Here is a 15,203-nt window from a genome sequence, read left to right on the forward strand (position 1 = left end):
GCGTCTGGTGGAGGTTCAGGAACGGCTGCTGGAAAACAGACTGCCGCTTCAGCCCCTGTTCCACCCTCCCCCCTCCCCATGTTCCGTATCCTCCTCACCCAGACGTGTAAGAACGCGGGGGGGAGGCTCCGTACACCTTCCCATTCCACCCCAGTAGACAGCCCAAGCAAAAGGCTGTCATTTTTTTAAGCTTTTCTTTGTGGCTTTTTCCTTCCCAGCAATCCTCCTCCCAAATACCACCCGGGTTCCCTCCCTCGTTTTCTAATCTATTAATAAAGAATAAATGATTTTTAAATGATAGTGACTTTATTTGGTTTGAAAGAAAGCTGGGGGAAGGGGCAGGGTGGGTTCCTTACAGAAAATCAGTCAATAAAGGGGGCGGGTTTTCATGAAGGAGAAACAAACAGATATTTCACACTGTACCCTGGCCAGCCATGAAACTGGTTTTTAAAGCTTCTCTGATGCACAGCGCTTCATGGTGTGCTCTTCTAATCGCCCTGGTGTCTGGCTGCGCGTAATCAGCAGCCAGGCGGTTTGCCTCAGCCTCCCACCCCGCCATAAAGGTCTCCCCCTTACTTTCACAGAGATTGTGGAGCACACAGCAAGCAGAAATAACAATGGGGAGATTTCTTTGGCTGAGGTCAGAGCGAGTCAATAATGAACGCCAGCGACCTTTTAAACGGCCAAATGCACATTCTACCACCATTCTGCACTTGCTTAGCCTGTAGTTGAACAGCTCCTGACTCCTGTCCAGGCTGCCTGTGTACGGCTTCATAAGCCATGGCATTAAGGGGTAGGCTGGGTCCCCAAGAATAACTATGGGCATTTCAACATCCCCAACGGTTATTTTCTGGTCCGGAAAGTAAGTCCCTTGCTGCAGCCCTTTAAACAGAGTAGTGTTCCTGAAGACGCGAGCGTCATGAACCCTTCCCGTCCAGCCCGCGTTGATGTTGGTGAAACGTCCCTTGTGATCCACAAGTGCTTGCAGTACCATTGAAAAGTACCCCTTGCGGTTTATGTACTCGGTGGCTTGGTGCTCCGGTGCCAAGATAGGGATATGGGTTCCGTCTATTGCCCCACCACAGTTAGGGAATTCCATTGCAGCAAAACCATCCACTATAGCCTGCACATTTCCCAGAGTCACAAACTTTCGTAGCAGCACCTGAGTGATTGCTTTGGCTACTTGCATCACAGCAGCCCCCACAGTAGATTTGCCCACTCCAAATTGATTCCCGACTGACCGGTAGCTGTCTGGCGTTGCAAGCTTCCACAGGGCTATCGCCACGCGCTTCTCAACTGTGAGGGCTGCTCTCATCTTGGTATTCTGGCGTTTCAGGGCAGGGGACAGCAAGTCACAAAGTTCCATGAAAGTGCCCTTACGCATGCGAAAGTTCCGCAGCCACTGGGAATCGTCCCAGACCTGCAACACTATGCGGTCCCACCAGTCTGTGCTTGTTTCCCTTGCCCAGAATCGGCGTTCCATGGATAGAATCTGCCCCATTAACAACATGATCTCCAAAGCACCGGGGCCTGTGGTTTCACTGAATTCTGTATCCGTGTCTGTGTCCATGTCCTCATCATGCTTGTCGCTGCGCTGCCGCCGCCGCTGCCTCCTCGCCTCGTTTCTCTGGTCCTGGCTGAGCATAAACTCCACGAGAATGCACGAGGTGTTTACAATATTCATGACTGCTGTCTTGAGCTCAGCGGGCTCCATGCTTGCCGTGGTATGGAGTCTGCAGTGTTCACCCACCCAGGAAAAAAGGCGCGAAAATGGTTGTCTGCCGTCCGTTGCTTTCATGCAGCGAGGGAGGGAGGTGGGAGGAAGGAGGTGAGGCTGTACCCAGAACCACCTGCGACGATGTTTTTGGTCCCATCAGGCACTGGGATCTTAACCCACAATCCCAATGGGCGCGTGAGACTGCGGGAACTATGGGATAGCTATGGAATTGCTACCCACAGTGCAACGGTGCAGAAATCGACGCTAGCCCCGGTACTTGGACGCACACCACCGAAGTAATGTGCTTAGTGTGGCCGCATCCATTTCGACTTTATACAACCTGTTTTTCAAATCCGAATTATCTAAATTCGGATTAATCCCGTAGTGTAGACATACCCTTTGTATGCTGGGTTTTTAGGAAATTTGAGAAAACTTGAACACTGGAAAAACTTGATTTCCCCCGTCCCCACCGCCCCCGCCCACACACACACACTCGCTGTCTACTGCTGCTGCCTGAGAAGTAACATTGTGACATCAGAAATAGTCAGCCATTTATCACTCTTTCCCCTGCAGTTCCATTTCAGACTTGGAGAGAGTGCCCTGGTTGTCATGGCAACAGCTGCCTTTGATTATTGATTTACTTCAGGTACTAGAACATTCTCACAGAGAAGGGTCCCAGGAAGAGCTGACTGGGTTTGGATAAGCTCCTGCAATGCTCCTTTAGGTTTGAACTAGGATAAATTACTTCTTTTCAAAGGATAATTGTTACTGTCCTCAAAAAGGGTTACATGTAAATAAGAAACAATTTACATGACAAGGAGGTGGCATTTTGTATGTGCTGCTTAAAAATGGGAGGAGGATGACTTTCTGAATTAACCTTTTAAATAGGCAGGGAATTATAGCTATGAGTCCCTACTTATTGTTGTTACACAGTTAAAAACAAGTATTAGGGGGTAGCCATGTTAGTCTGTATCTACAAAACAACAAGGAGTCCAGTGGCACCTTAAAGACTAACAGATTTATTTGGGCATAAGCTTTTGTGGGTAAAAAACCCACTTTGTCAGATGCATGGAGTGAAAATTACAGAGGCAGGCATTATATAATGACATGAAGAGAAGGGAGTTACCTCACAAGTGGAGAACAGTTAAAAACAGTTTCATTTAGAAGTTGTGAGAAAACAAAGTTGCATTAAAAAAAACAAATGTGTTTCATTTGATGGCAGTTTAATTTATTAACTTTCAACATATTGGTCAACACAACAGTGAGTGGTGAAATATGAAGCATCACAAAAATAAACAATGCAAAAAATGCATTGAAGACAACAATTGTGTAAGTGCTTTATTCTTTAAATTAGGCATAGATATAGAAATATTTTCAATTAAAAAAATAAAGAAATTCATAAACAGAAAACTTGGTTTAACCTTAGTCAAGGTTGCTCTCATCAATGAACTAAACTGTAAAAATTAGGAAATACAAAGTTAAGGATTGAAAGCTTGCAAAGTCATGCATTCTCAAGTTGCCCAGACAAGCTTAATTCAGCCTCCTTGTATGAATGCATTATGATACAGTCTTTAATTACATGTAGAAGTGACTATCTGTGAAAAGTTTGTGGTAAATGACTTGCCCAGCCTCACATAAGAACTCAGTGGCAATGGCAGGGATCAAATCCTAGTCTTAATGGTGGTATTCAATTGCCCTAACGACAAGACCATCCTTTCTCTTCCTGCAGTCTCCTACCTCCTTCATTACAAACCTTCCAGCTTCTGCAACAAAGGAAGCAAGAGTCCTGCAGACAACAGAGACCTTCACTACAGAGTTCCAATTCATCCGCAGAACACATTTGTCCTCTGCTTTGAATAAGTTAGGCATCCTGTGTAATAATAAATAATAATAATAAACAATGGACCATGTAATTAAAGATTGTACCATAAGGCATACCGCAGAAGGGGGCCAAATTAAGTATTCATTCTATCTTTTCCTAATTTAGGAGTGCTTGACTTTCAACATTTAATCCTTTTTATTCCTTAGCTTTATTTTCTATGGTTTTGTTTATTGATTAGGGGTTCTCAAACTTCATTGCACTGTAACCCCCATCTGACAACAAAAATTACTACATGACCCTAGGAGGGGGGACCAAAGCCTGAGCCCTCCTGAGCCCTGCTGCCCTGGGCAGGGGACCAAAGCCCAAGCCCCACCACCCCAGGCAGGGGCGCCAAAGGCAAAGCCCAAGGTCTCTAGGGCTGAATCCTCAGCCCCGGGTGGTGGGGCTCGTGCTTCGGGTTTGGTTCTGGGTGCTGGGGCTGAGGCTGAGGCTTCAGCCCTGGGCTCCAGCAAGTCTAGCACCAGTCCTGGTGACCCCAGGGTGTCCCAACCTACTTTGGGATCCTGACCCACAGTTTGAGAACCACTGGACCTTAACTAATGGAACTTGAAGTTTTTTGGTTTTGAATTATTATATATGGATGCAGACCATGTTTAGAGCCAGCCATGCCACTAACTAGTTAAAAACTCAATTAAAAGTTATAGTGTGGATCAGGTCAAAATCTTACATCTTAACAGAACTGTAAATGGATTCAAACACTGTTGCATTTATGGTATGATCAATGTAAATTCAAAATGGGGAAAAAAGCTAAAGTGAGGGAAAGACTGCACCTACTTTTTAAAAAGGAAATGATAGCCCAGTATGCTTTTTCAAAATGAAATAGCTCTGCTAAAGCACTTGTTCATGTTAAATACAGAACCCAGTTTTTAAGCAATGTGATGGGTAAGCATTGCACATGGTGATAAGTGGTTGCAGGATTGGACCCTTGTATTGGACCTACACTTTGCATGTCTTGGCTCCAATCCTGCAATCACCTATACATGTGCTTACCTTTATGCAAATGAGCAGTGCCATTGGCTTCAACAAGACTACTCACATCTGTGATATAAGCACATGGGCAAGTGAGTGCAGGACTAGGAATGTAAACTTCTCAGAGTGGGATTTCTGTTCTGTGTTTGGTGCACTCAACCTACTGTAAAATGGCCCAAACATCTAATGGTGCTATATAAATTATATTTTTCTTAATAGTAATCACAAAGAGGTGAAGATTCTGATGCACCAAAATGGGATCATAGCACAGAATGAACACAATTAACTGTAGTAACCAAGATCCATATACTATTTCCTGTGCTAAAATGTTTGTTATGCCACTATCAACTGTTAAAAGCTACAATATATCGCTCCAGAGGTATGTGAAGAGGTTATTATATAGAGCTTGTTAGCGCTTTAGGATCTTTCCTGTTGAAAGGTGTACAATAAGATATTATTAATAGTTAATATTAGTATCAATGATGCAGCTGTATCATCAGAAGACAAACTAATTTCCCATGGTAGGCATGGTAATGTTATCAGTCAAAATCACGCTGGGGAAAATGAGAGAGACAATGTGGGTGAGGTAATTTCTTTCCTTGGACCAAATTCTGTTGGTGAAAGAGACAAGTTTTTAAGTTTACACAGAGCTGTGTAAGCTCAAGAGCTTGTGTCTTTCACCAACAGAAGTTGGTCCAATAAAAGATATTACCTCATGTACCATGTCTCTCTAATATTCTGGGACCAACACGGCTATCACAACACTGCAAACTAATGGGGAAAATCTCAGTGAATCCTCGGATAGATATTAGTTTAGCTACTGCATCTCTAGTTAAAAGAAATGGATCGTAGATAAGAAGATAAAAAGAAACATACCAAATTAACCAAAATAAAAATGCAGTATATGAATGCTAGAAAGGTACAGGTGCATTTTTGACAGAAAACTCAGACAAAACTCTCACTGAAGTCTTTAATCAGGCAAAACTTCTTCCTGAGCAAGGTCAGTATGAGAAAGTGGAACTGGGATCATTTAGCATGCTACAGACTAATATAATGCTATATGTATCAACTATATTTTCGTTGTGCACTTGTTTCGTTTGTTGGTAAATGTATAAGATTTTCATCAGTATCATTTTTGAGTGTTAACTATTACAATAGTAAATTGGCTTGTCTTCTGATGATAGAGCCACATTATTAGTAGTAAGATAATTGCCAGTCTTGAACTGGACATTTATCTTCCACCAACAACTTAGCATGGAAATAAGGTACTATTTCTAATCACATATCTAAATGTAGTATAATATTTTTCTCGTTAGAATATTTTGTTGTCATATGTATCTCTATAACATATGTTGACTAATTTACAATTATTTTAATACAAAAGCTTTTTTCAATTTAATGTGGTAAAAATAAAAAACAAATGTTAAGATGAAACTCCTTATAAAGAGATTTTTTTTTTTTTTACCCCTGTAAATCAAACCACAGACTTTACTTTCTATTTCTGGTGAATGGAGGCACTTTGATAGTGAACAAGTGTCACATTTTAAAATTCCTGAATACTATAAAAGAGACTGAAATCCTGTCTAGAATACAACAAAAATGGAACATTTCAACATTAAGTTCCTTGAGTTTCTAAGCACCAAGTGCACAGAACTTGTTGTGGCTTCCAGGGCTAACATCCCTTCTGCTGGAATTCCAGATAGTGGCAGTCTGCTGAAACATGAGTTCAGTTACCAAATATAGATGAGTGGGGTAAGAATACATAGTCACAGAGGACAGATATAATTCACAGGCCACAGTCGTCTTGATGCTTACCCAGGACCAAGCAATCTTTATTGAATAGTTAAAGCAACTTTCAGCTTTCTCAAGCAAAAAAGGAGGAAGCAGCCTTTCCTGAAATTAATTATATGTGAGACTCTTCAAGCTGGCCTAACGTATATAAGGTCTGTAATGTGTTTTTTTTTTTTTTCTGTGAATTCAATTAATTATTCTCAGGGAATAATAGCTCAGGGCTTCAAAATCCATATCAAAATAAGTATTTATTTGTTTTTGAAACACCATTAGAAATTTCCCTTAAACTCTGTTACTCATTTGAGTGGGCTTGATTTTATTTTGATTTTTTTTAATCTATGATTTTTCTTAGCACAATTTTCACAAATTTTAAAGATGTTTATATTTTTCCTTAGTATTTCCCTTTTCATTACAATGAGAAAGCGAGATCTGTAAAATTACTTTCCATGGTATTCTGTTCCTTACTGTTTATTCATGTAATGCTTTAAACTGATGAATTATTCATGTATTTTCTAAAAGCGTGAAAATTATTGCCACTGTAATAAAATAAAATTTAATTAATTATTTTACCATGTTAATGGGTATAGCATCTGTGATTTTACATGACAAGATAAATATCAAATTGTACCATGGAAATAATTTGTGCATAATATATCTTCCATAAAGTTAAACATTCCAAGTAATATATATGCAAAATTTTTATTTTCCATGTTGTCTTTAAAACAATACAGTGCATTAATAATGGTGAATACACTCATTAGATAGAAGTGCAAAGCACCATTATAAATATGCTGTTGTCTAACCACTAGATGCTAGAAATAGCATTAGATATTTCTAATTATGATCTTATGTGCTATTTGATAGGGTTAGTGTTATTTTAACTTCATTTAGCTGTGACTTAAAGAAGCAAGTTGTTCTAAATGAAATTTTGGATTCCCTGAATTACAGTGGATTTATACATTACAATATAAGTTTTAAAAGTGTCTTTTAGACCAAAATGTTTAAACTTAGATGCCTAAAGACAGACATGTAAATCCATATTTAGACACCAAAATAAGTAATCAGATTTTTCAGAAACGCTCAGCACTTCTGAAAATCTAGCCAATTATTTAGATATCTCAATATGGATTTAGATGCCTAACTTTAGGCATCAGACTTTGAAAATTATAACTTTCAGTCATGTGTAAACCACTGTTTTTATCTAATAAGATACACAATGCTATAAAGCTCAAATAATTGTAACATTGTTCACAATATAATCATTTTACTAGAAACTAACCATTCTCTGTTATGCTGAGTGGCAAAGACCAAATTCTGCCCTGAGCCATATCCCAGTCAGACAACAGAATAGCATAGAGTGAAAGTCAGGACAGTTTAGCTTATTATGATACATTTCACACTGAGATATAAGCTTCAGTAGGAAGAAGAAACTGTGTGAATCAGAGTCATGTAAAGATATGCTTGTGATGCACAATATGATTTAAAGCAGTAAATTATCCATACACAGTAGCATATTTATTCATTTGAATATGACGTTTTCAAAAATTACTAATTGTTCCAGAGACACAAATTCTCCAGATTTAACTCTTGATTCCCTGGCATTCATCCAGTTGCCTTAACAGCTGCGCCTCTAGATCAGGTTGGGTTCATTTCTAAAACTGCTAAATTGTAGCCAGTTATGCTGTATATACTTTTTTAGATTTTGTTGACAATATAGTGGCATGATTGCTAGATTTGTTCCCCTGTAAATAGGAATAAAGGGAAAGAGACAACCTAATTAAAGCAAGGACTACCCCTATCAACCTACTCTATAAAACTATGCTTCAAATGTTGAACCATAAAACAAACTCTTTGGCTTCCCTGTACTTCCCTTGTATGTGCTTGGCTGTAATCCACTGGCAGAGCACACAAAAAAAGAGATATCAAGAGAGGCATGTACTAGTCCAAGAATTCAATCAGTCAATCAGCTAATGATTATCTGCTGGGTAAACCCCAGTGAAGTAACTAGAAGTAATTGGAGTGTGCATGAGCCAGTGTAAAATACGTCTGAGTGCATCTCATGACTATCAAGCCAGCTAGCACTGAAGAAATGGACTAGGGAATAATGTGAACATGCAAAGTTTTAAGCAATCTAGTTTTAAGAAATTAAACTCCCCAAGGAAATGAGAATATGTATATAAAGGTATATATATGGTCATGACAATCAGGGATATTTACATCACTGTTGTTCAGCTGAATTAATATTCAGCAGAAGCAGTTATCATTCTTGGAGCCAAGTTGTCACCAATGTAGCATCCAGGAAACCAAACAAGCTTCAACTCATGGAACTTCTTGCATATAATTCCATTTGGGGAACGGGTTTTATTCTGCCCCCACAGAACAAGCAAGGAATGAGATGCTTTAAAATGCTGTAGAAAAACTGAGGGGAGTTATAGATAATTTTACTCATAGACTTTAAGGTCAGAAGGGACCATTATGATCATCTGGTCTGACCCCCTGCATGCTGCAGGCCACAAAACCATCCCTACCCTTTCCTTGACTCTGCTGATGAAGTCCCCAAATCCTGTGTTTTAGTGACTTCAATTGGCAGAGAACCCTCCTGCTAGAGATCCCTGCCCCATGCTGCGGAGGAAGGCGAAAAACCTCCAGGGCCTCAGCCAATCTACCCTGGAGGAAAATTCCTTCCCGACCCCAAATATGGCGATCTTCATACACAAGCTGCTTGGTACAATGTGACTTGCAAGATATATGCATGAATAACACTCCCTTCAATATTGCTTTACTGTATCTATAGTTCATGGTAGTCTGATGTTCTATTAATTTAAATGATCACTGTATATCATAATGCTACCAAGAACATGCATGTTCCAACAGCAGTGAAGGAAATGAAATATTAACAACCAGAAGATCATAAATAACATGATTAAAAATAATTTTATATTATTAACCAGGAGAAAGCATGGCAATTCTAATCAAGGGAATTCTAGAGACTCCTACTCATTCAGATTCTAAATAATAATAATAATAATAATCATTTGTTTAAATCACTTCAATGTTCTCTTATTGTGATTTAATGTTGCAATATGTTATGATTTTGAAGGCACTTTTGTGGGGAAAGAAATGCAGGTACATCATGGAAATGATCATGAACCTAAACATATAATAATAGAATGGGTAAGATTAATAGGAATCAATAAATCACTGAAAATCATTTGGAGGAGATGAGCTAGTGCTAGCCAACATGCAGGGTTAAAACAAAACAAACCCCTTACAAATTCATAACAGGACTGGATGTAGAGTACCCACTCCTGAAACACTTACTTTGTAACTAGCTTTCTCTTGCTCAGTGTCAGTCAGGCCTATTCTAACTCAAAGTGAATGATCATGCTACAAATAATTCTTACATCACTAGTATTTAACTTTTTCCCACCGGCTTTTGTAGCCTGTCATTTGTAAATAATGAATCTACAGTTATATGACACAAGCATATAAAGTGTTTGTTTTATTGTCACACTGCTTATAGAAATTATGTGCATTTTCTTCCAGCATGCAAGACAGAAGGCATGAACAGGTGGTGTCTCTACCCTTAATGCTAAAGGAGGCTTACTCAGCAGAGAAAAGAGCCCACGAGGATTACTCTGAAAACATGTCAGAGGCTTCCTCCTTTCATGACTTTTTTTATGATTCCCTATCAGGCATACAGGATGGAGAGGTTTCTAATGAGCTATCTGCATTTCTCAGCAAGGAGGAGATAAGTAAAAGCCTTGATCTTGCCAGAGAAGCTATTGCTAATTCAGTGAAGGAGAATCAGAATATAGAGCAGGAGTTCACTCATCATTTCAACACTTATCCAAACTCATCAGAATATGCTTCTTCTAGAAAGACCAAAGTCCACGAACAAGAAGATTTGAGGACGCTTCAGCTGAGCAGTCCAAATTCACTATTCAGCACAGCTCAAACTCTCCCAGAGCAACAGAAACAGCAACCACCCACATCCCCTCAGGCAGCAAGCAGCATTTGCACTGTTCCTGGGAGGCAAGGCAACATCTCGCCCTCGCTAATGGCTAGCCCCAGCTTTATTCGGAGTCTAAGAAATGCAGAGAGATGTAGTCCAAATACGCAAAAGACAAGCCCAAAATCCAAATCAATATCCCAGGGAGATGCTCCTTTCAAGAACAAGCTGTGTGACAAGGCTGCCATGTTCATTGAAGAACTTTCTTCCATATTTAGAGAAGCAGCAAAGGCAAGAGGAGGCAGGAGTCCCAATGGGGACTCCTCTTCTCCAGACAGTGGATACCTGTCTCCTAAAAAGAAACAGTCAGCCATGATAAATGCCTCAGTGAATCAGAGCCCTGGTAGAGCATATCCAGAAACCAAACCTGAAGCAAAGTTACCTGAGACTCACCACAATGGAGAGCCCTTCCCTGACAGGAAGTATGTCACTCAAGAAAGTGAAATTGCCTTTCACCATGAGCTCACCAATCCGGGTAGCTATCAGTCTTCAGCTCCTCGATTTACTCAGAAACTCCGGAGCCAGGAAGTAGCTGAAGGAAGCAAGGTGCTGCTGGAGTGCAGAGTTGCTGGAAACCCAACACCTCATGTCAGGTAGGTGTATGGCAGTTTAAAATGGTCAGGGTGATATCTTCTAATGGCTGATATCTTCTAATTTTACTTTTGTGGAAGAGTATCACCATGGACCTGCTCAAGGGTAATGTACAAGAAAATTCTAACAGTGCATGCTGACAGCCAAGTGATTTTACTAATATATTCATGAAGTGACAGATTTTACCACCATTACCTTGGTGGTTCCTTACTCCGCAAATATTTCCATTGATTTCTACTTGCAGAGTAAGGTACTGTCGTCAGACGTCACCGGTGTGATGCTCTGCTCTGTTCAATGATGATAACGGTCGGCTGCGTGTATGTGTGTTCTCCCAGTGTGCTGTCCCAGCTCTGTGCACATAGCTGGAATAGCAGATCTCGAGCGAACCGCCCAATGACCGTAGACTCTAATAAGGTACGAAGGCACGCAGCCAGGTTTATTGTCAAATGAAACACAGTCTCTAGCTCCCCGGATCAGATGTCTACAGTTCTGCTAGTACATATGTGCTCCCTGACAATGGACTGGCTCAGTCAGTGGCAGGATTTGCCACTGCCCCCTAGGCCAGACAAAGATGTCCACATAGGGATGCATTCTTATACACAGGTACAAACAGGTCACACATCACTCCTGACACATTGAGGTACAGCCCTCTATGCATTAGGGTGCTGCCTCTCCCCTGGTACAGGTTGGTTTCAAATAAGTCTATCCATCATATTGTCCTTTTGATCCTGTCTTTAGGATGGGTTCCTTTTTATCTCTGTGGGATGTGTTTGTACCGGGCTGTTCTGGTGCCATCCTAGCACACGTTCATCTTACTAGTGCTTATATGCGTATACGTGTTTTTAGCAGCCTTGTTCTTGCCAACATCTGTGAGCAGGGCCTGCCTCTGACTCACAGCATAACTTCGCTTTATGTTAGCAAAGTCTTGACCATTACTTCCGTTCAGACCTCAGGCTTCATACCAGGCCTCTGATACCAAGGGTTTATGTATTAGGGCCTCATCTTACTACAGGTACTACTCAGTCCAAGTAAGGGTGGCAGAACTAGGCCCAAAATTGGCTTCAGAGATTAGTGTCTCACCAATCTGAGTAAAGGGATTCACAATTTGGTCCTTAAATGCTGCAGTCACAAAGACAGTAAATAAGTGTATACATTGCATTTCTCTCCATCGGTCAGAACACTGGATAAATAACCTGAAAAAACTTTCTAATAATTTTGTCACCTCCAGCCAGAAGTCTTTCAGATTGAGACATTCTCAGAAGATACACTGCTCTACAGCCAAAATGCTTCTGAAATAAATGTAGTCAAACTTTACTAATTCTGGGTCACTGAGAACAAAAATGATGCTTAAAATTGTTGATTGCCTCTAGTTTTCAAGATATGCTATTGGGTCAGTATATATGACCCTTGACTTGACAATGGCGGAGGATAAGTGAGTTATAAAGGGAAGGGATCTCAATTTAAACCAGAAATGGCTAAAATACATCTTTGACTGAATCTATGAATAAATCTATGACTGGGTTTGGACAGTACTTGCTTTTTAGGCGAAACAATGAATGATGCAATCTGAAGCTGGTATTGCGTCATACATTATATGAATTGCATCATGTTATTCCTAGAAGTCATGGATGATGCAATCATAACGAAGCTTACATCACTCTGCTGAACAAATTGCCCTATATCATCTCTAGAAATCATACAGTGTTGTGCTCTCTTATTTGTCAGTGTTTGATTTTGCAAAGGGACACATTTCTGTTTAGCCAAAGTGAGCAGAGATGCCTCATACTTGTGTGAACAGTGCAGATAACTTCTGCTATGTTTGTGGTGAAGTGACTTTTGCATCACAAAAGCGCAGTATAACCACTATGGTTAAGAAAGCCTATCACCTTTATTTTGGCTGCAAAATTGGAGATCAGGACAAGAGGTGGGCCCACACATATGCTGCAACACTTGTGCAACAAATCTTTGCCAGTGGTTGAACAGGAAAAGGAAAGCTATGCCTTTTGCAGTGCCAATGATTTGGAGAGAGCCAACAGATCATACCAGCAATTGTTACTTCTGCATGGTGCCTCCAGTTGGGAAAGGTGTGTCAAAGAAGAAAAAGTGGACTGTGCATTATCCAAACATTCCATCAGCTATACGCCCAGTACCCCACGGAGAAGGACTGCCGGTTTCTGATGCACCAGAGTCATTCTCACTTGAGTCAAAAGAGGAAGAGGAAGAGGATGAAACTTCTGGTCCTGAACCATCAATGTCACAGGACCCACATTTTCTCCCATCCTCCTCCTCTGAACCATACCTCATAACACAAGGTGAACTGAATGACCTTGTCAGGGATTTGGAACTACCCAAGAGTAAGGCAGAGCTGTTGGGCTCCAGACTACAGCAGTGGAATCTCCTGGCAGGTAATGTTAGGGTTTCCATGTTCCGTGACCGTCAAAAGGATCTTGTCCCATTCTTCTTCATGGAAGGTGATCTTGTAGCCTGCAACAACATCGATGGTGTGATGGCAGCCCTCAACATCGTTCACGATCCAGATGAGTGGAGACTGTTCATTGATTCATCGAAGACGAGTCTTAAAGCTGTTTTACTACATAATGGCAATGTTTTGCCATCAATTCCAGTTGGTCATGCAGTCCATATGAAGGAAACCTATGACAACATGAAACAACTTTTGAGGTGCATAAACTATGACCAACATCAGTGGCAGCTTTGTGGCGATTTGAAGGTTGTTGCTCTCTTGCTTGGTCTGCAGACTGGATACACAAAGTACTGCTGTTTTCTCTGCGAATGGGATAGTCGTGCAAGAGATTCCCACTACATCAAGAAAGATTGGCCACTCCGACAGTCATTGGAGCCTGGGGGGGGAAAAGTGTTCAGCATCCACCACTTGTTGAATCAAGGAAGATTTTGTTAATACCCTTACACATCAAGCTGGGTCTGATGAAGAACTTTGTCACGGCCATTGACAAAACACAAGCAGCTTTCAAGTACCTCCATGGAAAATTTCCAAGGTTAAGTGAAGCTAAGATAAAGGAAGGTGTCTTTGTTGGTCCTCAGATTCATGAACTTCTTCGAGATGATGCATTTGACCATGCACTGCGTGGCAAGGAAAAGACGGCATGGAAAGCCTTCCAGTTAGTGGCAATAAATTTTCTCGGAAACAACAAGGCAGACAACTACAGGTTGTTGGTGGAAAACCTCCTCAAGGCATACAAAAGCCTTGGTTGCAACATGTCACTAAAGATACATTTTTGCACTCTCATCTAGATTTTTTTCCAGCGAACTGCGGAGCAGTGAGCGGCAAGCACGGCGAGCGATTTCACCAGGACATTGCAACAATGGAGAAACGCTATCAGGGCAAATGGAGCCCATCAATGCTTGCAGACTATTGCTGGACAGTGACAAGAGATGCTCCATTTAATGAATACAAGAGACAAGCCAAGAAGTGCCGAGTAGACACTGAATAGGACTAAACTATGTACAGAATAGTTTTTTGCCTTTTGTTTCATAATAAATTTTATTTATATAACCCTTTTGCTGATTTTTAAAGTGTTACATAAACGGGACAGTTGAAATATTATCATGTAAAGCAACCATAAACACATGAAAAGACCTAGGTTTACAATTTATGATTAAAACTCTACTATCTACACAATATACATAGACATAAAATGTAAAAAAAAAACTTCAATATCTTAGAAACAGTAGCCAATCAGTTGTTTTAATTGTCATATTTGAATTCAGCACATCAAAATACATAATACATAGCACATTTTATCTCTGAAGCAGACGACTTCTCAAAAATTGTAGACCAGTGATATCAGATGGTCCCTGTATCAAAACATTTCCTCCAGTATGTCGTTGGAATTTTGAACCTATATTGTTATGCTTGATGGGCATACTGAAATATCTATTGTAATAACAATTTTCACAATGTTCTTAATTGTTAAATCATACTTGTTAGCTATTATGAGAGTTCTAAATTTTACATTTCTAAAACCTATAAACACAATTATTAAGGGAACTCAGCAAAATCTGAAAGGTGCTGAGAGCTTTCAGATCCTTTTGAAGCCAATGGAAGTTGAGGACAATTTCAACTTGCAGACCTGGGCATTTCTTGGAAAGATGTCTGCCAATATTTTGTCTTAAATCAGATGTTTTCTCAAGCATCTTTAACAAGAAAAGAAATTGACAGATCAAAGCAATTATTTTGCAAAGCAACATGTTTTTGGCATGAT

At 40.4% G+C, this 15,203-nt stretch overlaps 1 protein-coding gene across 5 annotated transcripts in view; it reads left to right on the top strand.

Annotated features, from left to right (window-relative positions):
- The first annotated feature begins 5,358 nt into the window (after window positions 1-5,358).
- Window positions 5,359-15,203, top strand: part of PALLD (palladin, cytoskeletal associated protein) — a 338,505-nt gene continuing 328,660 nt past the window's right edge. The window contains exons 1-2 of one of the 5 annotated variants that reach the window (XM_034770761.1): window positions 5,359-5,568; window positions 9,906-10,964. In XM_034770761.1, the coding sequence (XP_034626652.1) occupies window positions 9,907-10,964 (1,058 nt within the window). In that variant the 5' untranslated portion in view covers window positions 5,359-5,568; window position 9,906. Of the gene's footprint in view, window positions 5,569-6,326; window positions 6,512-8,999; window positions 9,085-9,905; window positions 10,965-15,203 lie in introns of those variants that run through there. The other 4 variants (XM_034770764.1, XM_034770760.1, XM_034770763.1 and 1 more) reach the window with 4 other exon arrangements.

Source organism: Trachemys scripta, chromosome 5 (assembly GCF_013100865.1).
Source record: "Trachemys scripta elegans isolate TJP31775 chromosome 5, CAS_Tse_1.0, whole genome shotgun sequence".
Taxonomy (NCBI): domain Eukaryota; kingdom Metazoa; phylum Chordata; order Testudines; family Emydidae; genus Trachemys; species Trachemys scripta.